Source organism: Sarcophilus harrisii, chromosome 6 (assembly GCF_902635505.1).
Source record: "Sarcophilus harrisii chromosome 6, mSarHar1.11, whole genome shotgun sequence".
Taxonomy (NCBI): Eukaryota; Metazoa; Chordata; class Mammalia; order Dasyuromorphia; family Dasyuridae; genus Sarcophilus; species Sarcophilus harrisii.
Window position 1 is genome coordinate 117,808,242 of NC_045431.1, and position 27,083 is coordinate 117,835,324.

General features: G+C 37.8%; 2 protein-coding genes across 5 annotated transcripts in view; both read right to left on the reverse strand.

Moving 5' to 3' along the window:
• Positions 1 to 25,915, reverse strand: part of CENPU (centromere protein U) — a 65,490-nt gene extending 39,575 nt beyond the window's left edge. For all 4 annotated transcript variants that reach the window (XM_031942940.1, XM_031942941.1, XM_031942939.1 and 1 more), the window contains exons 1-4: positions 25,704 to 25,915; positions 19,753 to 19,801; positions 7,028 to 7,145; positions 1,390 to 1,504 (exon numbers count right to left, since the gene is read on the reverse strand). In XM_031942940.1, coding sequence (XP_031798800.1) covers positions 1,390 to 1,504; positions 7,028 to 7,145; positions 19,753 to 19,801; positions 25,704 to 25,744 — 323 coding nt within the window. In that variant the 5' untranslated portion in view covers positions 25,745 to 25,915. The remainder of the gene's footprint in view (positions 1 to 1,389; positions 1,505 to 7,027; positions 7,146 to 19,752; positions 19,802 to 25,703) is intronic.
• LOC100921191 (charged multivesicular body protein 1b) lies at positions 7,409 to 11,552 on the reverse strand. Its single transcript, XM_012552086.3, has one exon. It carries the CDS (start codon positions 11,075 to 11,077, stop codon positions 10,481 to 10,483), a length of 597 nt encoding a protein of 198 aa, XP_012407540.1. The 5' UTR covers positions 11,078 to 11,552; the 3' UTR covers positions 7,409 to 10,480.
• Positions 25,916 to 27,083: the final 1,168 nt, after the last annotated feature.

Here is a 27,083-nt window from a genome sequence, read left to right on the forward strand (position 1 = left end):
ATGAATTCTCATGGGATAGAAGCTACACAGAATTTTGTTTTAGTATTATTCATTTTAAGTAGTAAATAATACAAGCAAGATTTTCATGAAATATTAGAGAACAATTCCTCTCCAGAACCTCAAGCAACAGAAATGCTGATTATATGTGTTCATCTTTACCTAATAAGCAAGCATACCAACTTGGTCAGTGCCAAGTCTAATTCTGAAACATCTCAGTTTATCAAACAGCATTTCCTTTCTAAAATCCTACACAATACTTTCTGAGCCCTGTAAGTCATTTTGAGTTCCTACAGGTTGTGCCCATCGAAGCTCCAGCTAGTTTGATCACACTAGAAGGCTTCAAGAACAAAAAGCAATGCATTGAGAGAAAAAGACCAAAGCTTCATTTATAAAAGTCATCCTTGAATGATGAAGCATCATGGCAGAGAGGTGACACCAGGGCAGCACAGAGGACTACGTGATATCTTTGTCACTGAGGACCCAAGAAACACATTAAGATACAAAATATCCACCAAGAAGATTGGCAGTGGCAGAGAAAAGGGTACTAAGAATACGAAATTTTTTTTGTTTTGTTTTGACCACTTCTTAAGACAAGTACTGATGGTGATTTTTGTACAGGATCTGTCATTTCACTGATTTGTTGTATGACCAGTAAGGAACTTCTATTAGATTATATTATCAGATCAGCATCTTCCCAACAAATGAAAGTCTTAGAAAGTAGCCTGCAGCACCGAGATGGCATCAAAGGTAGAACTTGAACCCAGGTCTTTGTTTCTAAGGTTACCCTTTCAATCTTCTATGCCCCCACAACAGTTAACATAAAATAATAATAACAACAATAATATTTTTTTTAAAAAGGGCTGAAAGGAAATTTGATAAAATTTAAAATTAAGTCATATAGATTAGACCTCAAATTTAAATTTTAAAATAAATTCCTCTAGCTTCTCATTTCTGGAATATTCTACTCAGACTAGTAACAAATTAACATCCAAAAATGAAAATTGCAATTCACAATTTTTCTGATGGGAGAAAAAAAAAAATCAGGCTTTAAGCTATTTTAAAGGAATTTGAAGACTTTTGCAAATTGCTAATTTTAAGAAGCAAGTTCCTACTTTAGTTTGTCACAGAACTAGGATATCATTGGTTTAGGGAAGTTCCAAGAATTTCCCTACACCAATGCCAATGGACTACTTTACATTGATATAACTCTTAGAGCTATCCAGGACCCCGAAAGGTTAAGTATGTGACCAGTCCTACTATACAGCTACTATTGGACAAGAGATGGGTCTGACTCCAAAGCTCATTGTCTGATACTGCCCTCTGTAGGTCCTGATAAGTAATTACTGTAATGAATTCAGATAGCTAGGCAGTTAGTTGCCTTCAACATACCTTGTTCTTGCCTTTTTTCCAGGTGGAGTGGAAACAACGGAAGGGATCAGGGACTCACTAGGTCTGAAGATTTCCTCTGCTTCCGAATATAAAGCAGTACTATGTAAAGGAGCAACTGCATAAAACATAAAGAGGACAATGTTAAAATAACATTTGAGCTGTAACAAATTTGCTCCCCAAAACCACAGGATCAAAAAAAGAGCCTCATTCTTGAAAAAGGTTAATATTCATCTTTTTTTTTTTTTAATGGCAAACAGCCAAACTATTTTTTTTTATACCAAGTTATATTGTTATAAAACGAGAAACAAATACTTGCTATAAATCAATGGAGAAAAACATCACTGAAATTTAAGTTTTGTCAAATATATTTATTAAGATTATCTAAATATCACTTAAATTATAAAATTGGTATCAATGATTCTATAAAACAATGAACATACAAAACATCAACCTCTGAAGCTCAGTAATGGCCCCCAAAGCCAACAGTATGAAATACAGTCAAATACATATTAAGACAATTAATCTAGTCATTAAATTAAAGTAACTAAGACCAAACTAAGCACAAGTACAATAAATTTAGCTTTTCAGTTTTATCATCATCAATGAGTAACAGTGCAATATGCATGTAGTCCAGTTCCCAAAGTAATAAAGTGTCTTTTTATAAACAGGTACATTGTTTATGAAATATTTCATTTCATATTAAAACTTAATATATACTATAGGTAAATATATTAAAATTCAATCCTAATAAATGCATTAAAAAAAAAAGACTTAAAAGCATGCTAATTACTACGTGCCAGATGCTACTGAAGATTCAAGTACAATCCCTACTCACAATGTTCTTTATATTGTAATGGAAGAGATAAGTACATATAAAAGTACATGCATAATAAAAACACTTGCGTATGATCCTTCATATAGGAGTCTATCAAATTAATTAGCAACAATTGATTCTGACTCCAAAAAGGAGCCATCAAACCCTCCCAAAACCTTAATAGTTTATATGACAAATTAGTCATTTTGCCTAGGAATTTCAAAAAGAATTTTTATCTTCATGATTATGCTCAAAGTATTTGCATTTTGGAAACTTAAGATTCAAGGATTAAAATAAATATTAGCACAATATTGTTAAATTGTTCTATGTGAGAAAAACTGGTAGTATTTTGCCTACACGTATGTAATGCAATGTACTTAGAAGTAATTTTATTACATTATTCTACTTTATATATCATTGAATGAACACCATCTGGACAATAAGAAAACTTAAAGCTTTTGGAAGTCCTTTATCATCATTACACAAACTCTAAAGATTGAACAGAAGTAATACTGCTATATAATATGAATTAAAAATATTTCCAGCTATTAAAAAATAGCCAACTCAGATCTGAGTACTGGATACAGTTTGCCTTTCCCACAAATATATTTAAAGGTGATTCAAATATATATATCCTCTAAGTATCAAACTAAGATAATCATTTTAAAAATTACTTTCTTAGATGGTGGCTAATGTTAATTTTCATTTCTTTTATCAAATAAAGAATTTGAACAAATTCATGTTTTTGAAAATCTGGCATTTTTTACATACTAGTTTTGATGGAAAAAAGCCAAATTAATCTTGTCCACATTTCCACTTTGATGTGAATTCTTTACCATTAAATTAAGGAGTTACAATTAACTCCTTGAAAATGAATAGATGTTTAATAAAGGAATAGCAACCAGGCAATTTCAATGCCCACATCCTCTAAGTTATCAAAAGATGAAAAGGATATTCACAAATGATATAAAGTGAAGAAAATTAATTATATAGATTGGCTCATAGCAGCTTTTTTTTTTATAGTGGCAAAGAACTAAAAACTAGAGAGAGGGGAGCCCATTAATTAGGAAATAGCTGAACCAATTCAATAATTAATGGAATATTACTGTGCCATAAGAAATAACCACAGGAATATCATCAGAGAAATCTGAGAATTCCTAATTGAACCAACACAGACTAAAGTAAGCAGACCTAGGGAAACAATTTCTACAATAAAATTGTAAATTCACACAACTTTTAAAGACTGAAGAACTCTAATCAATGCAATAACAAATCACGATTATAGAGGATCTGATGGTGAGCTGTCCTACTCACTTCCTGACAGGGAAGACACAAATAAGACATTTAATTTTGGATATGACCAAAGTAGGAATGTTTTGCTTGAGTGTCTTTAGAAGAGTCTTGTTCTGGATTTTTTTTAATCAATGGGGGCGGTAGAGGGAGAAAACATATAGCTTTTAATTGGGAAAAAAATACATTTAAGATAGTTTTTAAATAATAGATTAACAGTAGACAACCCCAACCAAGTGAAATATTTATAAAGTTTTTTTTTTTTTTTTGCAAACTCTCAAGTACTATATAATTATTATTTTTGTCCTACAGTGCCCTATCCTTAGTCTTCTGCATTTTATTTGAAATACTGAGGGGATTCATATTGGTATGATTAAAACTGTGCTAACCAAGACTGACCAGGCAGCTTATAGGAAATTCATAGAATCACCTGGAGAGGACCAGAGTGATCATCTAGTCTAGTTCTCTTAACTTAGAGATGAGGAAATTGAAGCTCAGAGGGTGTTAGATGACATGTCCAAAGCCATACTGTGAGATTCAAAGAGACATCCTCTCCATCTAGATTGAGTCCTTTTTCTACTTTTCCATGCTAACACCTTATTCTTCTTGAGAAGGTTTTTGTAAATTATTAAAGAAACCAAACTGAGAAGAAGCCAACTGGGAAATGAGTTCCAAAAGTCAGACCAGAATCACTAAACTGTCAAGTTTAGTTCCCAGTACAGGGAATGCCGTGTGCTGTGTTGGCCCACATTGTCATTCTTCTTGGATACCCTCACCCCCATGGGAGTTCAGCATGATGAAGTTGCTTACCTTTGCAGTCTTCCATTTTTTTATGCTGTTGTAAGCTTTATTTATTTGTTGGGTTGTTTGTTTATTTATTTATTAAAGTTTTTTTTATTTTCAAAACATATACATAAAGAAATGACCAGCAAGATGATTTCAGAAAGGCCTGGAGAGACCTACATGAACTGATGCTAAGTGAAATGAGCAGAACCAGGAGATCATTATACAACAACAAGACTATACAATGATCAATTCTGATGGCTGTGGCTCTCTTCAACAATGAGATGATTCAGGCCAGTTTCAATGATCATGTGATGAAGAGAGCCATCTACACCCAGAGAGAGAACTATGGGAAATGAGTGTGGACCACAACATAGCATGCTCACTGTCTGTCACTATTTGTTTGCATTTTGTTTTCTCAGTTTTTCTTTTTCTTCCTTCTTGATCTGATTTTTCTTGTGCAGCAATATAACTGTATAAAAATTCGGAACATATATTGTATTTAACATTTTTTTTTTAAAACATATATAACATGTATTGGACTACCTACCAGCTAGGGGAGGGGATGGGGGAAGGAGGGAAAAATTTGGAACAAAAGGTTTTGCAAGGATCAATGTTGAAAAAAATTGCCCACACATGTTTTGTAAATAAAAAGCTTTAATTAAAAAAAAAAAAAAACATACACATGGATAATTTTTCAATATTAACTCTTTGCAAAACCTTGTGTTCCAAATGTCCTCCCCCTTCCCTGGATGGCAAGTAGTCCAATATATGTTAAACATGGTAGAAATGTTAAATCCAACATATGCATACATATTTGTACAATTATCTTGCTGTACAACCACACTCGGTTCCCACAGTCCTCTTTCTCGGTGCAGATGGCTCTCATCACATGACCATTGAAACTGGACTGACTCATCTCATTGTTGGAGAGCCATGTCCATCAGAATTGATCATCATATAATCTTCTTGTTGCCATGTACATCCATTCCTTATTCTTACCAAATGACCCAATATTGAAGGCGTTTTGGACGTCAGCAGGAAAAAAATTTACAAGTACTGGGCTTCCTGACCATCCTTGAGTACAGAATATCAAGGAGGCTTGTGGGTCAAGTATGGGTTTTGAGGTGTACTTTGCATAAAAATATGAATTTGTAGAAACAGGGAAAAGAGGAGTTTACTGATCTTCATAATAAGCAATTAATCAATTAGCTAGTATTTATTTAGTGCCTACTATGTTGCCAGATGCTACTGGAGATTCAAGTACAATCCCTACTCACAATGAGCTTTATATTGTAATGGAAGAGGTAAGTACCTAAAAAGATAAATATAGCATAAATAAAAAATTCATCAATACAAAATACGAACTCATATTTATAAATACAAAGTAGTTTGGGGGGGAAGATACTAATGGTAGTAGAAAAGAGGTACAACCAAAAGGGAGTAAAATTAGTTTAATCTTCATTTGCAGATGATCTGAGTTGAGTACATGAGACCTCTCTTAACATTTAAAAAATATGATACACAATTTCTGGGTAATCTAATCATTTTACTAATAATGCTATCATATTAATAAAAGAACCAGTGGCAATCCTGAATGCCAAAGGCAATCAAGATGGTGGGGCTGGGCTCACATCTTATATGCCCTTTAAAAAAAATAAAGGATCATGCCTAAGATGCACTTTTTTTAAAGGACAGAATTTAAAGGGAGAATGCAATCCAAGCATGGGAGATAGCTAGTATAAAAACACAAGGACATATGAAAATGAAAGAATGAATGAAAATGAATATTACAATGAGGAACCAGAATGATATGTCAAAGAGAGAATATCCCTATGTCTTGGGTAATTTATTCAAAGAATTTATCCCTTTCCAAACCTAAGGAGAGCACAATGGCTTCCTGGGTAGGGTCTGAACAAGATTAAGAAAGTTAATCCAATCTTCAGTAAAGACTTCAGAAAAAGTAGGAGGGAATTCTCCCTAAATCATGTTATTAACAATTTTTCTCACAGCACACCCTTTTTGCTCCTTAGATAGTTTCCTTGTTTTCAAAGGATTAATGCTTTGTTTAAAGAACATGACCTGTATATTTTGGTTGTTCTCATCTTTTGTAACAGAAATGTTGTGTCTTGGGGCAGCTAAGTGGTGAAGTGGATAGAGCACCATCCCTGCAGTCAGGTGAACCTGAGTTCAAATTTGGCCTACCTAGCTGTGTGACCCTGGGCAAGTCACTTAACCCCACTTACCTCATCAAAAAGAAATGTTTTGTTTTCCTGTTAGGATAAATGAAATCTTATTTATGCCTGAAAGCTAAGAAAGTATTTTGCTCTTAATCCATGTGCCACACTGAGGTGTTTGAGCCAATGACCATGTAGCTTATCTGGCCCTACTTTCTAGTTTTGAAGAAAAGCTAGAGTTTCTGCCTCTTATTTTGATATAATTTTGCTGCAATTGTGTGCCAGGATAACCCATTTTTCCCTTTTTGCACTACACCACAGAGCACAATGCTGCAAAATTTAAGTAACAAGAACTTCACAAATATAAAATGTTCTTATTGATTGATGCCAGAAACCCAGCTTCAACTCATCTAAAAAGGAGGAAAATTAATTCAAATAAACAAGCATTTCTCACACCACAATCCTTAGATATAGGCAATGAATTTTTATATTTAAAGATTTTTCTATATTTTAAACTAGTATCTAGCAACACAATATTTTAAGTCAACTTTTAAAAAAAAAATTGCATACTAACCAAAAGAATCACCCAATTCTTCATCTTGTTCAGTTTCTTTTACCTTCCCAATAATTGAGATATCCAGGTCTTCAGGGAAAGGTAATTTACAAGAAAGATGCGATGGTTTTTTCTTTGGCTAAAAGTGGAAAAAGCCAAATAATTGAATTGCATTGTCACTAAAAATTGAATTTAAAGAGGATACTCTTGCTATCATAGATGTTACTCTTCCATTTCTACTTATTACATCTCTTTATGCAACCCCCATAGGGATCTACCTGAACACTGTCTTCAATAATGTTATTCATAAATTATAAATACATTAATTATGTAATGGAAATTGCTATGACATCTTTTTGACCACCTACTCATTTATAGTAATGTTTCTATTGAAACAAACTCTCTATAAAATTGACTAAAATTGTATTTTCAGGAAACTGATTTACAATATTTGGTACAGGTGCACACCATTTTATATCCCCAGAACTTATCAGCACAGTGCTTGGCACTTAGAAGGCGTTTAATAATTGTTTACTGATTTTTAATCCCAGCACATACATGGCAAAGGTAACAAGAATGTGAAAAAACATAAGATTAGACTTCAAAGGTTATTCAATCACCAAATACACTTCTAAGAAATATGCATCGCATACTTTGTTCTCACTTCTAGGTTCTCCTAAATGAAGACTCTCCAATTATTTTTAAGCACAAGATTACATTCACTTCAGCAGCACATATACTAAAATAGTAACAATAAAGACTAACATAGCCCCTGAGGAAAGATAACATGCAAATTTATGAAGTGTTCATATTTTTAAGACTTAAGATCAACACAACAAAGCAACCAGGATTCCAGAGGGCCAATGTTGAAGAATGCTCTCCATTTCCTGGCAGAATGGTAACTGTCAGATGAGATACACTGATTTTAGACAGGGTCAATATGGGAATTTTTTTGCTTGCCTATGCATACTTGATGCATGTTTTCTTTTTTTGCTCTTCAGGGAGGGAGAGGTAGATGAGAAAAAACATTAAAGAAAAATAATTTTTTAAATTAAAACTAATATAGCACAAGGCTGGCAATATCCCCAAACTCTGCTCCTAGAAACATTTTCCCTTCCCAACAAATAATCTAATTTTCTTAATCATTTACTTCTGAGAAAGAACATTGCATTTTTCTCTTCTTTCCTTGCTTTCATTTAAAATCTTTTTCCCTGTTTGACCTGAAAAAGGTCTCTTCAACAATCACTTAGTATTTGGTTAGGTAACCAAACTCAGTTACATAATTTAACAGTTGAAAGGGATTTACTTGGCTATAGAATCCAACCAATGCCTGAATAAGAATCCCTTCTAATATACCCAACAAGTCTGATCTCTGCTTGAAGACCTCAGGAGATAGAGGACCTAATCACTCCTGAAGTATCATTCCATTTTTGGATATTATTAAGCCTAAATCCAACTTGTACCTTTACTCCTAATTCTACTGTCTGTTTTCCAGGATAGAAGGTGATAGTCAAGGTATGACCAAAATACTGTGACTAGGTAAGAATGCAACTTTTTCTCTTCTAAGGGAACTATCAACTTTTTCATCTGCCCGCTAATTTTCTGATACACTACAGTATGAATTTTGTTCCTCCCATCTTAATAGATCTTTTTCTAACCAAGCTCTGCAGTGATTTACATTTTTAATTATGATTACCTGCTATGAAAACAAGGAAACTATATTTCCTCAGTATTTTACTTTGCAATTATCTGTTTCCCTAGACTGTCTGAATTGGAAACAGACCATTTTAGTGGGAAGAAAATAAAACTTCCACATGGTAAAAGAAACATTATGCAGTCGTGGATCCTGTACCAGACACTATATCAGTCACAAACAAAACTTTAATTTCTAACTGAATTTAGCTGTTTTCAAACAATTTCGATTCACATTTCTCATCAATAACAATCCTTAGGAAGTTAACAACAATAACAAACACCTGGCTAAGAATTGTGTTACAAGTAACTCCATAATTGCACTTTGGGTGCCTTTATGACTCACAACAGGAAGATTTCCTATAGCAATTTGCTCTGCAATAGAACTTCCTTAAATGAAGAAACACTGGGAATCTTTTATGGAGATATCTTCCAGGCAAGGGACAAAAACCATACTTTTTCAACCTAGATTCCTACACTTGCTTTGATACTTCGCCGAGTCACTGTCCACTACATGTTAACTTAGAAAATCACAGCAAAATATTTTAATTTACACATTTCAATTAAGATAAACTCCCTAAAGTACATGGAGGCACCAAACTACTTTCCTTATGAGCTGCTTTTAAATACCTGCGCCTGCTTCCCATTATCACTTGACTCTCACTCAACTCAGCCAATTTTCAAAAAACAAAACTAATACACTTCCAATTTTCAGCACACTAATAGCTATTTAAATCATCTATGGCTCCATTAAAAAAAAAAAACCACGATTTTTTTTTTCATTTTGCCAATTATTAAAGAGTGGTTGCTTTAAGACAAAAAGGATAAAGCCATTTAACCAGGAATTTAAAATAGTTTTAACTTTGGAATTCACATGACTCCATTATCTTTAACTTTTGTCTTACATAAAAAAAAAAAACAAAAGGCCAGGAGTTTCCCAGAATAGTCAAGTAATCTGAGTCTATTAACATGACAGAATTATACACAAATGAACGTATTTTAAAAATAGTCTAAAAAGAATTAACTAACTATGGAATTATATAAATTTTAATGTTTCAACATATCTGACACAAAGTTTAAATATAGCTGAGTTTATGAACAAAACAAAAACACAAACAAACAATCTCTCCCATGAAGTAACATGGCACTTTTTCCAGGTAAAGACAAGAACTAACAGCACCAAAACAATAGTTAGAATATTATGTAAAAGTGCTTTTGCTAATTAAACTAAATCTAATAAAATGAGAATAAAAGCCAATAGTAGCCTTTATCTGATATCAACACAGAAACATTCTATGTTAAATTTTTTTTGGCTAAGAAATCAAACCAAAGAGACATTCCAACAGCTCCCAAGATCATTCAATCCCTATTTGCAGGGAGGATGGTGGACAGGAGGTATGGGAGTAGGAATCAAATTCAGTTCTCCAAAGATAAAATCTGGGGGATATTTAAAAGGGGTCGGGTTACTTTAAATCAAATATGCAGAGCTAGACATTCTGGTCCAATTGTCAATACAACTTAAACGCTAGTCCTGTGAAAAAGCCACCTGCAAAAGTATACCCCAAATCTTCAACCTGTCTGTCCATCGCAGACTATAAAATCCCCCAAAGTGAAAATTCTTCCTGCATTTTAAAAGACAGATCTTATCACACAAACAGCACTTCGGCACTCTGGCAATAGACAATGTTTCCAGTGTAGTCGGAGCAGAACATGTATGTGTGCGGCAACAGAAAGAATGTTTGAGAAGCCAGTGCTGTCCACGCGCGCCTCAGGCTGCGCCCCTCACACTTGGTCGCGCAGACGAGCCAGTCTCTGGGACAGTTCATCCTGCTCGGCCGAGGCGACCGTGGCCACAGAGCCCGTCTGGCCCTGGGGCAATTCCATGTTGAGATCCAGGCCGGCTTCATCGGCCATCTCCTGGAGCAGCAGGTCCACTTGGCCTTGCGGCGTGGTCAGAGTGGTGGTATTGCTCATCGTGTCTTCCATCTGCTGCGTCTGGACGTCCAGGGTCTCGAACTGGTGCTCGAATTTGTCCATGAGGGCCGAGATTTTCTCCAGGTTCATGCTCCTCAGCGCCACGTCCATGGACTTCACGACGCCGGCCAGGGACTTGGTGACTTTGCCCATGGTCACGGCCGTCTGCACTCGGGCAGCCACGGCGTCCACGCGGGCGCTCAACCTCAAGAAATTAACGCCCTGGTTCTTCTGGCGGATGGCGTTCTCTGCGTGGATGCGCGCCACCTCCGTGTTACCCTTTTGGATAGCCTTCTTAATCTTGGCCTTCTCGGCCTTCTCCTCCTTCTCGCACTTCTTGGCGCTCCTGCCGAGCTCCTTGGCGGCAAATTTGAGGTTGAAGAGGTGTTTCTCCATGGTCGACATGGTTCTGACGCTGGTTGAGAGGCCGCGCCCGGCCCGGGAGGGAGCGAGGCAGCTGTGACTCCCAGTCCGGGAAGACTTCTCTCCAGGACAAGGCTGCAGCGACCAGCAGGGATGGGATAGGCAGCTGGTCTGGGAGGCTCCCCCGCCCCTATCCCGAGTCTGGCCGCAACACCGCCCACACAGCCCGGCTCGTTTGTTTTGGATCCCACTTCCTGTTTCGACGTGCTTTGTGTGCTTGCGTGACTGACTACGTCAGGGGGCAGGCCCAGGAAGGGGAGGCGGGGACAATATCAAGGCCCAGGATAAGAACACAAAAGAGCAGGGAAAGCGAAATTAAGTAGAGGGTGGAACCAACAGCAGACGGGGCGGAACCAGAACACGAAGGGGGCAGGGGCAACATTTCACTAGCTTCAGGTATCAACAAGGGTTTAAGGTACCAGCAGCAGCCACTATGTCATTCATGGGCGGGACTAGCACAAGACAGGGGTGGAGTCAGCATCTCTAGTTTCAAACAATAAGAAGGGTATGAAACAGTGCTACTACGGGACTGTCGAGGAGGGGCCAGAACGAGAAAGGAGCGGTAGCGGCATCTCACACTAGCTTCAAGCACCACATAGGGATAGGGTGGGAGCAGCAGTTCATTGGCCTAGGTCAGCAAGGGGGCGGGGGCAGCATCTCATTCTAGCTTCAGAGGGAAAGAGGACACACTAGAGAGGAAGAGGAAAATGAGCAGCAAGCTATTGGCCAAGATCGGTACGGGGGCGGGGCAGAGGCAGAGCCAGGAGCTAGCAGGGGCGGAATAAGCAGCAGAGCCAGCTACAGAAAGGGTTAGGGACCTAGGAGAAGGGGCGGGACCGGAGCAGCATCAGTTTTGGGCACAGCATTAATGAAAGCTAGACTAATTATTCAAGGGGCGGTGCCCTTAGCATGCAGGGACATCTCTGAGAGTCCCTGTTCAAAACAGGTGATGACCGATTTCTTAAAAAGCAAAGAACTGAGCAATATAATGCAGTTACTCTGTCCTGAATTCCTTTTCTTTACTTTGAAGAGCCTTATACTAGTGTTTTCCTTGTATTAATTGCTGGAAGTCCCGTCCCCGTCTCCCCCCCTCGTCTCCCCTCCTCGTCTCCCCTCCCCTCCCACACACGGTACACCCTGTGACAAGGGAAAACAAACACAAACCTCATCTGGTTTTTCTTCATCTGTAAAATGAGGGATTTGCAGTAGCTAAGATCTCATAAATCCAGGATTCCATCTGGACACAATATTTTGTCCCAGTGATTGAGTGTTCCGTTTTCCATCCTCTCACCCCCAACATACCTCTTCCTTCGAATGTTATGCGTGTTATACATACATTCCCTAGACTTGATTCCTTAGAGCATGGGCGGGATTGGAAATCAAATGGCCGTTCCCCAGTCTTAGCTCTGACACTACCTGTTGGTGTTGACTCTGAGCAAGTCACTTTACTGTAAAAGTAAAATAAAAGGAGGAGACTGGGCACCCTAACTCTGAGATCCAATTCAGCTCTAAATCTATGATACTACATGTGAGGTTCAAATTCACCCTAGCAACCTGCCGATAAGTACCTTTCAGACCAGGAGCCTAAGGCTCTGAGAGAGTTAATTTTAACTTGTCCAGATTCACACAGGAGAGACACCTCAGGAAATTTGATCCAGGTCATAGAATTGTGTGGGACAAGACCACTGGCTCAAATAAATCGAGATTTCTCAAAGCAAAAGCAGAAAGGAATTGTATTATGATCTCACAAGAAAGGGCATCTCACTCCCCACAAGCAATTAGGCAAGGAGAAGAGGCCCTAGTTAACGGACAAGAATTATATAGTGGTCTGGGGTAATACTCCCTATCGGCTGTATCTTTGCCCTGATTAGCCAGGACAAATGACCTCACATTCTAAGTCATAAATGAGGAAAAACTTTGAACCCAATCACACCTTTAGGATTACAAAGTACCTTATATGGGAGTTTCAATGCCAAGGTGGCCCCAACTTAAGTCTCACAAAGAAAAGGTTCCACTCCGTGATTTCTGGAGGAAAAAACCTGGCCCTGGGTCACAGCTGACCTTCCCTCAATTTTTAGAACAGTCTCCATCTTGTGAGACATCTTTCACAGTTCACTTCATTCAGAATCATCATAGTTGAGGAAAGATCCTTAGAAACCACTTAGTCACTGGATCATAAGATCATAGATGCAGAGATAAAAGGGGCCTCAGAGGCAATGCCTCTGAGAGCATTTTATGGATGAGAAAATGTATCTTGGACACAAAACTGTAAACTGACCTTTCTCATTACTCTGTCTAGCATGGTAATGGCTGGGCAACTTTGAGTTCCAACACTGTCCTAGAGAATTCCATTCCTAAGCAGGATAACACCTTTGACTTTTTGTATTTCTGCCACGTATCAAGTCAAAAAAACTGCTTCAGAATACTGTTAACATATTTCCTTTCTTCCTGTATCTTATTGAGATCCTACTTATATCTCCACATTATCACTGCATTCTGTCTTTCAAAAACATAGCTCTTTGTTTCTGAGGTTGTAACAACCGTGCTAGCACCCAGGACACCCCAGAATCAGTCAGTCAGGATAAGCAAAAGTCCTTAATCTATTCTTGGTCCCAAGACCCAGGATTGAGCAGGATGGAAGCAGATTCTCCAGGACCACCTTCTCCCTCATCTACCGCCAAGAGTGTGTGTCCCTCGCTGGTCTTACTCCATCCCCTAGTCCCTCCTACAATCCTCTATACACCAATCATTGAGCCAGTATGGAGAGTGGAAAGGACCATTTTCCAAGTATGTGCCCATAGAGTACTGTCCAATCAGTAGTTAGCCTCAAGTGCTCAGCAGTCCCAACCTCAGTGCATCACCCAACAGTTTTAGCCCTCTACATGAGGTAATAATTAGAATCATTTTGGGTGAATTCTTTGACTGCACTGCTTCATCTTTAAGCCTTTCAATGACAACACATTGCTAAGACCATATCATGCCTTTTCAAAGAAAAACAAAAAACTTCAATGACTTATTGTCTTCTAAATATACTATTGATCTAGGCATTCAAAGCCCTCCACAACCCAACTCAAATCTATCTATATAACATTATTTCAACCTAGTCTCATCTCAGTCAGCTATCTAGCCAACCTATTCTACTCTCCATCCCCATTCCCATCCTTTCCTTTTTCAGCATTAAGTTTCTGATTATTTCTGTCCCCCGTGCTTCATTTTTCTTCTCTTGAAGTCTGTCCCTTAGAGGTCTAAGTAAATGTTACCTTTTCCAAAGTGGACACAAAGTAGGATGGGAAAAAAATGGGGAAATATGCTTCAGATTTTAGAAATTAAAGATGAGATGCCTTTTCTCTTTCTCTTTATACATCACATAAAATGCCTGCATGCACACCTTCTTCAAAAGCGTCATGGTGAATGCCAAATATTGAAAAAAAAAAAAAAGGGAGGGAAAAAGGAAGGGAGGAAAGAAAGAAGGGAGGGAAGAAAAAAAAAGGTTAGAAGACACTAATAAACAAGAAACTGCTCATTATAGACATGTGAGTCATGTCAGAATCAGCTGTTTGTACAGTTAGACTGTCAACTAGCTACAAAGGTCAAAGTCAACAGGAATAAAGATGAGAACATGAAGCATGGGACTAAAATAACTTCAACAAGATTTATTCAAACAATCCACTGATGTCCAAAAATGGAAAATGGAAAAAAAGGCAAAGATACTCACTTGAACAATCACAATTTCCTACAAAATCTTAACCAAAGTAAAGCAGTCACCAAAGTAAAATTGCTATCCCCCCCACCCCCCCTTCCAAAGTAAGACAAAACACAGAAACCACCTTAGGCATTAAATGCTTCAACTTTTTTTTTCCCCCCAAGTGGAGAGACATGGAACTAAGAGCAGCCATGGATTTGAGTACAAACTCATTTTAAAAACCCCTTCGGGAAGGCTAGTGGAATATTATTATAAGCACCAATTATGTAAGCTCCCACATGGAATCCTGCTGTGAGTGCTTGTTCCCCTACACCTGCCTTCCCAACTTCAAATGTACTATTAATTTTTTTCCTCATTTAGCACATGAACTGAAACATCAAAGACATAAAACAATGAAAAGTCATGGAAGAAAAAAAAAAAAACATGCAACTTTGGTGTGAGAACTCACTGAACACAGAATCTAAAAGCATTTGTAAATGAAATTGGGAGGTAAACAACAAAAGAGATTTATACTGGAACAGTGCCTTCCATTTCCATTATCAACAACAGTAAAGACCACCCAATTGGACTCTTACTATGTCGGTCATCAATATGTTTAATGAGGAAGTAGAAATAGGACTTCAGAAGACACCATTGGGAATAACTGGAACAAAAGACTCATTGAAAAAATCCATGCTGAAGGCTTTGTGAGCTGAAGTGCGCTCAGATATCACAAGAACCCTCAAAGAGGGGAGGATACCAAAAGTTTGAATAAAAAAATAAGATTATATCAATACTGGACATCAATAACAGGTTGCATTCTCATTCAACCAACTTTTTATTAAGCACCTACTATGTACAAAGTACCAGAAATACAAAGATTTAAAAAAACAAACAAACCAGCCGCTGTCCCTGTCACCATAACATTTATCAAGTGAATACAATATGGCGTCATACAGAGTCAGCCTTGGAGTCAGAAAGACTGGGTTCAAGTCTTGACTTTGATCCTTATTATTTATTTATAATATATGGATTTATCTTCTCAGTTTTCTAGGCAGGAGCCTATTCTAATTAGAAGGGAAAAAATAATAAGAAATTTGGAGAGGGAAGAGGAAAGGATTTTAATAGAGAATGGAGAGTAGTATAATTTAAATAGAACTCAAACTATAAAGTGTGAGATAACTATGGATAGATATGTCTGAGCTGGATTGTAGAGGGTTCTTTCTGAATGGCCAAGAAAAGCACTATATTTGGTAGGTAATATAAACCACTAAAAAGTTTTTAAGTGATATTTCATTAAATTCAGCAAAAACAATTGCATTAGGGTAAGACCATTAGCAACCAAAGCAGGGGTCCTTAACCTAGAATATGTGAACTTTTTTTAAAAATAAGATGGTAATTATACTTCAATATAATTGTTTTCCTCTGAAATCTTTTATATATTCTGTTATTGTTCAATCATTTCAATCGCTGACAGTGTTTGACTCTTCATGACCCCTTTTGGGGTTTTCTTCACAAAGATAATGAAGTAGTTTTGCCATTTCCTTCTCTAACTCATTTTACAGAAGAGGAAACTGAAACAAAAAGGGTTAAATGACTTATCCAGGGTCACACAGCTGGTAAATGTTTGCAGCTGTATTTGAACTCTGGAAGATATGCCTTCATGATTCCAAGTCTGGCCCTCCATTCCCTATGCCATCTAACTACTCTACTATGTATTTTACTACATTCCAAAACATTATTCTGAAAAGAGATTCACAGGCTTTCCCAGAATGCCTGTGAGTCCATGAAACAAAAAAGATTTAAGAACTCCTCAATATTAGAGGAATTAGGAAAAGCCTTTTTAAGTATTGTGATATGTGAATCGCGCTTAGAAGAAAGCTAAGAGAAGATGGAAGGTGGAAAGACATTCTAGTCACAGCCTGTGGAAATGGACAGAGCAGTTTGGCTGAAACAGAGCATGTGATCAGGAATAATATTAAAAGAGAGTGAATCATCAGTGGTATCCCATTGTTGCCAAAGGAAAATAAAACTCCCCAGCCTGGTATTTAAAGCCCATTACAGACCTTTACAGACATCATGAGGCAATAAACAAGAGAGATTTATATACTACCTAAAGGTGCTCATCACTGTCATGGAATATCTTATTCAGGATCAAAATGGAAGAAGGATTCCCTACTTCCCAAGGATTCTACCTTTATGTGTGTCATGGACCCCCTTTAGTATGGCAAAACCTAGGGAATCCTTCTCAGAATTTTGTTTTAAAATTCATAAATTAAGGAAATGTTTTAGTTAGAAGTTAGTGAAAATAAAGATGTACAGAGAAATGCAAATTAAGACAACCCTGAGATACCACTACACACCTGTCAGACTGGCTAGAATGACAGGGAAAGATAATGCGGAATGTTGGAGGGGATGTGGGAAAACTGGTACACTGATACAGCGATTTGGAACTATGCTCAAAAAGTTATCAAACTGTGATCCAGCAGTGTGACTATTGCGGGTTTATATCCCAAAGAGATTTTAAAGAAGGGAAAGGGACCTATATGTGCAAGAATATTTGTGGCAGCCCTGTTTGTAGTGGCTAGAAACTGGAAACTGAGTGGATGACCATCAATTGGAGAATGGCTGAATAAATTGTGGTATATGAATATTGTGGAATATTATTGTTCTGTAAGAAATGACCAGCAGGATGACTTCAGAAAGGCCTGGAGTGACTTGCATGAACTGATGCAGAGTGAAATGAGTAGGATCAGGAGATATATATATATATACTTCAACAACAATACTATATGATGACCAGTTCTGATCAAAGTGGCCCTCTTCAACAATGAGATGAGCCAAATCAATTCCAATAGAGCAGTAATGAACTGAACCAGCTACACCCAGCGAAAGAACTCTGGGAGATGACTATGAACCATTACATAGAATTCCCAATCCCTTTATTTTTGATTTCCTTCACAGGCTAATTATATACTATTTCAAAGTCCAATTATTTTTGTACAGTAACATGTATACATATATTGTATTTAACTTATACTTTAACATATTTAACATGTATTGGTCAACCTGCCATCTACAGGAGGAGGTGGGGGGGGGGGGAAGAAGGGGAAAAGTGGAACAAAAGGTTTTGCAACTGTCAATGCTGAAAAATTACCCATGCATATATCTTGTAAATAAAAAGCTATAATAAAAAAAGAAAAGAAAGATGTATATTTTTTCCTAATTCAAATTCACAGTTCCAACATTAAGAACTCTTACTATAGATGCTGCTGATTATAAATAATAGCATGCTGACGGTATAAAATCCCGGAACACTATAAACCTCTTCAATGAAATCCATGATTACTCATCAAAAGATACTAGCCTAACCATCCATACATGAAAAACTAAATGGATGAAGAATGCTTACTCTCTACACTATGTACAGTTGGAAGACTAGTGTGTTGAGACAGTAAATCATTAAATTAGGACAACGGCTGCAGATAGATAATGAGTTACACACAAAATTGAAGAAAAGGAAAAGAGGAGACTGGTTGTATATAGGAAACTGCTCAGTGCTTAGTGATCTAGGTACTCTCCAACACAAACATCTATACTTTTTAAATGCAAATGTTTTAAATGTATAGTTGCAAAGTCTGGTACAGTGTAAGAATAAAAGCTGTTATGTAGTTAAATCTAAAGTTCAACACAGAAGAACAAAATAGGAGCAAGCCATATATATTTTCAAAAATAAATGCAATTTTTATTTTTTTCTTTTCAGGTTATTTTTATCATCTTTCTAAATCTGATCTTGTGCAACAAGATAATTACATAACTATGTATACACACATTACATATAACATATACTTTAACATATTTAACATGTATGGGACTACCTGCCATCTAGGGGAGGGGATAGAGGGAAGGAGGGGGAAAAGTTGAAACAGAAGTTTTTGCAAGGGTCAATGTTGAAAAACTACCCATGCATATGTTCTGTATATAAAAAACATAATTTAAAAAAATTTTTTTTAAAGGTAACAAATGCAAGAAATGATGTTATCAAAGAAATGCATGAAGGAGGTAGGCTGGCCATATATAGAGGGGGACACTGAAATTTGATTTGTTTTCCTGATTTTGCTTAGATGTAAACAAGTTAGCATAGATTTAACATTAACTATAAAGATAATATGTTATTGATGCCATTTGTGCTTCGTGGGCTGATAGATAGCTCAGTGGGTAGGACACCACATCTGGAGTCAAGAATTCTGAGTGGTCTCAAATATTGTCACTTAACCCTATTTGCCTCAATTTCCATAACTGTTAAATGAGCTAAAGAAGGAAATGGCAAACCAGTCCAATATTTTTGCCAAGAAAACACCAAATGAGATTACAAAGAGTCAGACATGAGTTAAAAACAAGTAAACAACTACAATTACAATAGCTTTACTCACAAATGAATTGTTCTCAGAACTTTGCCTCTCAGAATTTCTCTCCCATCAAGAGAGTCAGCTTCTCTAGAAACACAACATATAGTGGGCCTGAGGGCTGCCCTGGTCCTCATGAAATAAAAACATGGAAAAAAACCTGCAGCAGGCTGAGTAACTCCTTTATGAAGAAAATCTATGGATCATAGCATCACAGACGTAGAACTGGAAGAGATCTTAGAGGCAATCAACTCCAACATAGTCATTTTAACAGATGAGAAAACTAAGGCCTGGAGAATTTAAGTGAATTAATCAGTCTCACTAATAATATCTGAAGCAGCATTTGAACTCAGTTCTTATTGTTCCAAAGCCACCTACATCCTGGAAGAACTTGGACAACAAGCCCACAAGTTATCATAGTTTATCCTAACTGAATCCAACTTTACTTAAAGGTTAAAGAAGTAAACACTAAGGATAGGCCAATATCTAAGAAACAGAAATAAGTTCTTGCATTTATTTTGCATTGTTGTTTGGCTTGAATTGCACTAAAATATAAAAAGATAACTTACCTCTTTCCTTTGACTGTGTCTCCCTGTTTTCTTTAACTCTTTCTTGGGACTAAAAAGAAAAAGAAAAAAAGAATTTTTTTAAAATGTTAAAAGTTTACTTTGGGAAAACTGCCAATTTCTTTGCAACCTCTTACTTCTCTTTTAAAGGTAATTGGGCTAAGTGAATTGCCCAAGGTACACAGCTAGGGTCTGAGGTCACATTTTGAATTGGGGTCCTCCCGATTCCAAGGCCAGCGTTCTATCTACTAGCTATGTTCTATCTACTGTGCCACCTAGCTGCCTCTCAACCACTTACTTTTCAGATGCCTCCTTTAAGTTATCTGATTCATTTCTGCTTATTCAATAAAAGAATGAAAGCCCTCCAAAACCTGACAGTTAGGTGGATTACTGAACCTGGAGTCAGGAAGACCCAAGTTCAAATCTAGCCTCTAACACATTCTAACTGTGTGACCCTGAAGTCACTTAACCTGTCTGCCTAATTTCCCCATCTGTAAAATGGGGATAATAATAGCACCTACCTCCCAGGATTGTTGTGAAAATAAAATAGCACATATAAAACAACACTGGCAGACCTTAAAGTATATAAATGGCAGTCCTTATTATTAATAAAATCACTATTTCTGTCTCTTTTGAGATACAACTTTCATAAAAGCATATTCTATCCTCTGAACTTCCATTTTTCTATCTTCCAAATCAGCCCCTTAGCTACCTAGTTACTACTTCTACTTTGGCTTAAATTGCATTTATTTTTGAAGGGCACTTACCATATTAGCAACAGAAACAAGGTATAAAAAGGGAAATTAAAAGAACAGTCTGAGGCAGGGGTTCCCAAACTTTTTAAATAGGGGGCCAGTTCACTGTCCCTCAGACTGTTGGAGGGCCAGACTATAGTAAAAACAAAAACTTTGTTTTGTGGGCCTTTAAATAAAGAAACTTCATAGCCCTGGGTGAGGGGGATAATCGTCCTCAGCTGCTGCATCTGGCCCTCGGGCCATAGTTTGAGGACCCCTGGTCTGAGGGATGGGTAGGTGGATGGAAGGAAATTAAAAGAATAGTTATCAGCAAAGAACTTAAAAATCTCTATTTGCACTTAAATTGGATTTATACTTTGAAAATCCAAGATTGACAGAAAAAAAAAAACTAATTGAGGAAATCATGATGTGGGCAGCTAGGTGTCTCAGCGGACAAAGCAAAAGGCCTTAAGTCAAAAAGATCTGAGTTCAGATCTAGTCGCAGACACTTCTTAGTTGTGTGACTCTGGTCATGTGATTTAACCCTGTTTGCTTCCGTTTCCTCATCTGTAAAATGAGCAGGAGAAAGATGTGGCAAACCTCTCCAGTATCTTTAATAAGAAAATTCCAAATAGGGTCATGAAGAGTCAGACACATCTGACATGACTCCACAACAACAAATTAGGATGTGATAGAAATGATGCTAGATTTAGAAAATGGAAGACCTAGATTTGAATCCTGTTGCTTATTGCTTATAGGACTTTGGTTAAGGCACAACCTCTAGGGATCTGTTTTCTTATATGTAAAATGGGGATACGATGAGATAGCCAAGATGACCTCTAAGATCCCTTCTCACTCTAAAAGTATACATATAAGAAAGGAAAGACCCTATCCACGCCTAAGGTCAAAGGGCACTTAAGAATTCTAACTTCCCCTTCTAACTCAGCCACACCATGGCTTGTAAATAAACGATACCAAGGGTTTCCTTCTCCAGTTCTTAACTATAATTCTGACTGCCAGTTGTCTGTTTCAGACTTGGACTAACGCTGTTTCCATAATAATGATGATGATGATAATCACGATATATAGACCATTTATATAGAAACTTATAAATATTATCTCATTTGAGTTTCACAACAACCCTGGCATTTCCAGAGATGTTGATTGCCATTTTACAATTGAGGACTGAGGCAGAGGTTAAACAACTCGGGTCACGTAGTTAAGTGCCTGAATCCAGTTTTATACTCAGTTCTGGACCCAATGCTCTATTTCCTGACCAACTAGCTGCCTCAAGGGACCTCAGAGGGTACACGGTACAAAGGCAACCTGAACAAGAGTCTTCCTACATTTTTAGCTTCTACTTGAAGACTTGGATAAAGCTCTTAAGGGCTTCCTCCCATGACCACAAATTCCACTGTTGGACAGCTCCCACTATTAGGCGATTTTTCTTGGACAGATCTCTATGAAAGAAAATTGTAGTTCATCCCAGCCTCAACTTGCCTTTGAATAACTTCCACCAGTTCCTAATGAAATTATTTTGTGGGGCCCCAAAGGATCTCAGTTCTACATCAACAGACCAACAAATACATGAAGACAACTTTCATGACCCTACTTCAATCCCCCACCAAGACTTCTCTTCCTTTCCCAATTCTCATATATGTTTAGCCTCCAGCCCTTTCATTAATCTGAATCTCTCCTCTTCTGGACACACTGCCTTTGGCTTGAAGAATAAAACACAAACGTCTTTTTTTTAATTAAAGCTTTTTATTTTCAAAATATATACATGGATAATTTTCAGCATTCACCCTTACGAAATCTTGTGTTCTAAATTTTTTCCTTCCCTTCCCCCCAACTCCTCCAAGCACAAACTTCTTAACCTGGTATTTTAGAGTCATTAACAATTCAGCTCTAACCTATTTTTTGAGCCTTATTTCACTACTTCCCTAGATCATCCCTAATTTCATCCTTCACAGAAGCATCCTATTCACCTGCTGAAATCACCCTCCTTCAAGGCCCAGCAAGCACCATCTCATCTATGAAGCCTGCCCTGACCTTTATTTACTTAAAAAGATCACTTTCTCCCCAAATTTTTCCTGATATACTTTGGATCTCTCCTTTACCTCACTACATTCTACTTTGTAAACTAATTATTGAATATATATTTTATTTATCTGAGAACACATCCTGTGTCCCTTTTTATCTTTGCATCACTGGCATCTAGCACAGTGAAATATACAGAACAGATGCTTAATAAATATTTTATTGAATTTAAACTGAAGCCATCATGGTAACAGATTGCATAGGGCAGGAATTAAGGGATCTATGCATATATATTTATTTCATCTAATGCATCAACTTGGATAGGAAAAAAAATTACTTCACTAATTTTTAGTTTTCTTTGTAAAGCTATGTACTTTACTTCTTGTATTTAAAAAGCATTATCCTGAAAAGGGTTCATAATTTCACTAGGAAGCCAGGGGGAGTTGCTGGTACAAAAAGGGGCCTACAGCACTAGTCTGAAAAATCTGAACTTTATTCAGTAAGTAATAGGGAAGGATGGATATGTGGAAAAAATTATGAGATTATGATTTTTCTATGCTGGTGGAAAATTTTGGTATAAGGAAAAATATATGATTTTTGTAATTATCAAGATGATATAGGTAATGAATACTAATTATTTAGGATTTTTCAGATCTGCTTCTTCCTGCTTGAGAGTCAGTCTTACAATGCAGCTTGAAATAATCAATTCTTGACAATACTTTCCTGTGTAAGTGAATCAAAGTGAATCAACCTATTCCTGTCACAGAACTCTGGTCCTTTTCCTCCTCCTGCCCTCTACCTGGGGATTTGAAACAGTCACTTCTGAACTGTTCTCACAGGATTGTCCAGCATTTGTGGACTTGTCTGGGAAATCCCTTGGGCCCTGATTATATCATAATCTATTGCTACCTCCCTTCACATTTATGATTTGTGTATAAAATCTCTATCTTTTATATAGGAAGAGGTCTCCTGCCCAGGAGAACTTACACTTTACAAAGAGAATATTCTAAAAAGATTAAACAGCTACTTGATCTATAAAACTTCTCGAGGCTGGCTTTGTTCTGCTCCAGCTATTCAGAGTTCAGAGACTTAGTAAAATTCAGTTAACAGGTATAAGAAATATAAAGTTGGTTTCTTGATTAGAAAGGCAAGACTCCTTCTGACTGTATGACTTTTGAGAAAAATCACTTAACCTCTCAGTGCCTAGCAATTTTCTAAACCTACATACAAATCATAGAGCAATTGCCCATCTAAACTGGCACCAAGGGTTTCCTTATTGAGTATTTCCAAAGGGTTAGTTCAAAAGAAAATAAAACAGGGAACTGCCAAAACTCTTAGCAAAATGCCTGTCACACACAGAGTAGATGCTTGATAAATATTTATTGAATTGAAAGTGTCTTAAGCAGAATGACATAAATGGTGATTCCAATATAGGGATAAAAGTAAAACTGATTTATAAAACATTCTAAATATAAGAAATGCCGAGTTTTCCATACATACAATAACCTGGAAAAAGGGGATTGTGCATGAAACTAAGAATCTCTATTATGCATAGTTTGGCATTTAAGTTCCATTTTTTCTGGCCTTCTTTCTCTTCTGTTCATCAAAAAAAATGCTTCAATGACTTTTATTTATTTTTTTCTACCCCTCTCCTTTTTTGGGGGGGTGGGAGGGGGAGGCAATCTATCCCTCAACTCCCTCCCCTTCCCAACTCTCTTCTTACAACTATAAAAAGGAAAAAAAAAACTTTTGTAATAACTATGCACCACTGAACAGAACAAATTAATTACACTGCCTTTAGAAGAGTGACATAATCATAATCAATATTTATATAACACTATGTGCCAGGCATTGTGCAAAATGCTTTATAATTATTATTACTTCATTTGATCCTCACATAAAACCTAGGAAGAAGGTGCTATTATCATCTCCATTTTACAGTTGAGGAAACTGAGGCAAGCAGAGGTAAAGTGACTCGCCCAAAGTCACACAGGTAGAAAGTGTTGGAGTGGATTTGAACTCAGATCTTCCCGATTCCAGGCCCGGCACTCTGTTCTCTCTAAAGGGAGAAGAAACTGGACAGCAACATTAAGAGTGGAGTTGGGAACAAGAACTGTCAGAAAGCTGTGACAGATCAGAAGAGGAGCAGAGAGCGTAGAAAGGGGAGAAGAATGGCAATGGTAGAGATAAGGCAAGGACAGTCTTGGTAACTGTGAATGAGAAGGGAAGGAGAAAAGTCACTAACTCATTCATCAACAAGCACGTACGTTCAATCAATAAACAATTGTAATTCTTACAATTAAGAGCTACAATACAATAGCTCTTGTCATTGTGCTGAATGACAAGATTCACAATTAAATGGAACTAACAGCGCCGCTCTCACAGGGTTAGTAGGAGGGTCTGATGAGCAAAGATGCAAAGCGAGTTACGGAGAAGTTACATCAAACATACGCCACGCATGATGCGGTGTATACGTGATATTATGCCGGCAATTATTGCTACTTCCGGGTTTAGCGGTGCCCGAGATAGCGGCAGGGAAGTTCTCTGAGGGGGCGGGCTTTGGGAGAGAGAAAGCGGCGGATGCGAGCAGCTGCGGACGCTTGGGGGTGGAAGAGGATGCTGGGCCGCTCAGACGGGAGTGGCAGCTCTCGGGAGACAATCGGGTCTTACAGGGAGACCCAGAGGGCTCGGGCAACACAAGAAGCCCGGGAGGGAAGGAGCCAAACTAGAATAAGAGGGAATAAGTAAAATGCAACTCCCTGGGGGCGGGAGGTTCGGCATTCCCAACGCCTCGCGTCCAGCGGGCGCTCAGCCGGTGTTTGACTAAAGAGGAAGGCCTGGGAAAGCTCGGAAAGCAGCCAAGAAAAGATGTTCCAAGGGAGGGATTCAGAGGGGAGGGCGTATCCTCGAGAAGGCGGCGGCCGATCGGGTCAGGGAGACCGGGAACAGGTCGGAGGGGAGGTCCCTGGTGGCTTTGCAAAGCCCCCTGGGAAAGGGGACGGGGGGGGAGGGGGGTCCGGAGGTAGGAGAGACAAGTGGGCGGGGAGGCTGCCGGTGGCCGCAGGGAGCAGCCTGTCAGAGCACGGCATCGGGGAGGCTTTCCGAGACGGCAGCAGGAGGAGGGGCACTCGGGCCCGAGAGCGCGGGGGAGCCGCCCCTGCCCCGAGAAGGGACACCTACCTCGCGCCTCGGCCAGTCCTCGCACCTCGCCGCCGGTCCATGCCGGAGCCTCCGAGCCGAGCGTAACCAGGTAGGCTCACGCTGCCAACAGTACCATCCGCCCGGATCTCCTGCGCCGCCCGAGAGCTGAAAGTCAAAGCCTGGATCGCTCCTCTGACCGGATCCCAATCCAGAACCTCCTTTGGGCCCGATACACAAGATGGTCCGATCTTTGAAAAAGAAATCTGGGCCGGGGTTTTGCTCCCGTCCGCAGCCCGCCTTGGCTTTCAAATCCCACTGGCTGCGTCTTCTTACCCTAGCTCCTCCTTCCTTCCCCTCCAACCAATAAGCAGTCTCCGAAGGCGGAGAGGGCCCTTTGAGGTTCCAGCCCCGCCCTCCGACCATCCCATTGGTCTCTCCCGCCTGACGGGCTCTAAAGGCGCTCAAAGGTACCCAGCCTTCATTAATAAAACACCCGGAGCAAAAGCGCGCCTGCCGCTGTATTAAGCGCTGACAACGCCGAGCCAGGTAAAAAGCATCCCCGGCTACTGCTCATACTCCGTCCAAAATAAGGTCAACACGGGCGCATGACGTGGGCGTAAAGGGCGATACTATAAACAAATTAGGAGAGCAAGAGATCGTCTACTATCGGATCTTTGGAGAAGGGTGGAACACAGCAGAACTAGAGGAATGCAACATGCAAAACTGATTACCTTAGATTAAAAGTCATGCACAAACAAAGCCAGCACAAGCAAGATCAAAAGGGATGCGCAAAACGGGGGAAATTTATACTCGGTGTTTCTGATAATAAATAAATAAATTCTAAAATAATAATAATAAATAATAAATAAATAATAATAAATTCTAAAATAATAATAATAAATAAATAATGAATTCTAAAATAATAATAATAAATAAAAATAAATTCTAAAATAATTAATAATAAATAAATAATAATAAATTCTAAAATAATAATTAATAATAAATAAATAATAATAAATTCTAAAATAATAATTAATAATAAATAAATAATAATAAATTCTAAAATAATAATAATAAATAATAAATAAATTCTAAAATAATAACTAATAATAAATTCTAAAATAATAATAAATAATAAAAATTCTAAAAAATAATAATTAATAATAAATAAATAATAATAAATTCTAAAATAATAAATAATAATAATAAATTCTAAAATATAATAAATAATAAATTCTAAAATAATAATAAATAAATAATAATAAATTCTAAAATAAATAAAGAACGGTGTCAAATTTGTAAAAATACAAGTCATACCCCAATTGAGAAATGGTCAAAGAATATGAACAGACAATTTTTAGATGAAGAAATTAAAGCTATCTGTAGTCATATGAAAAAATGCTCTGAATCATTGTTGAT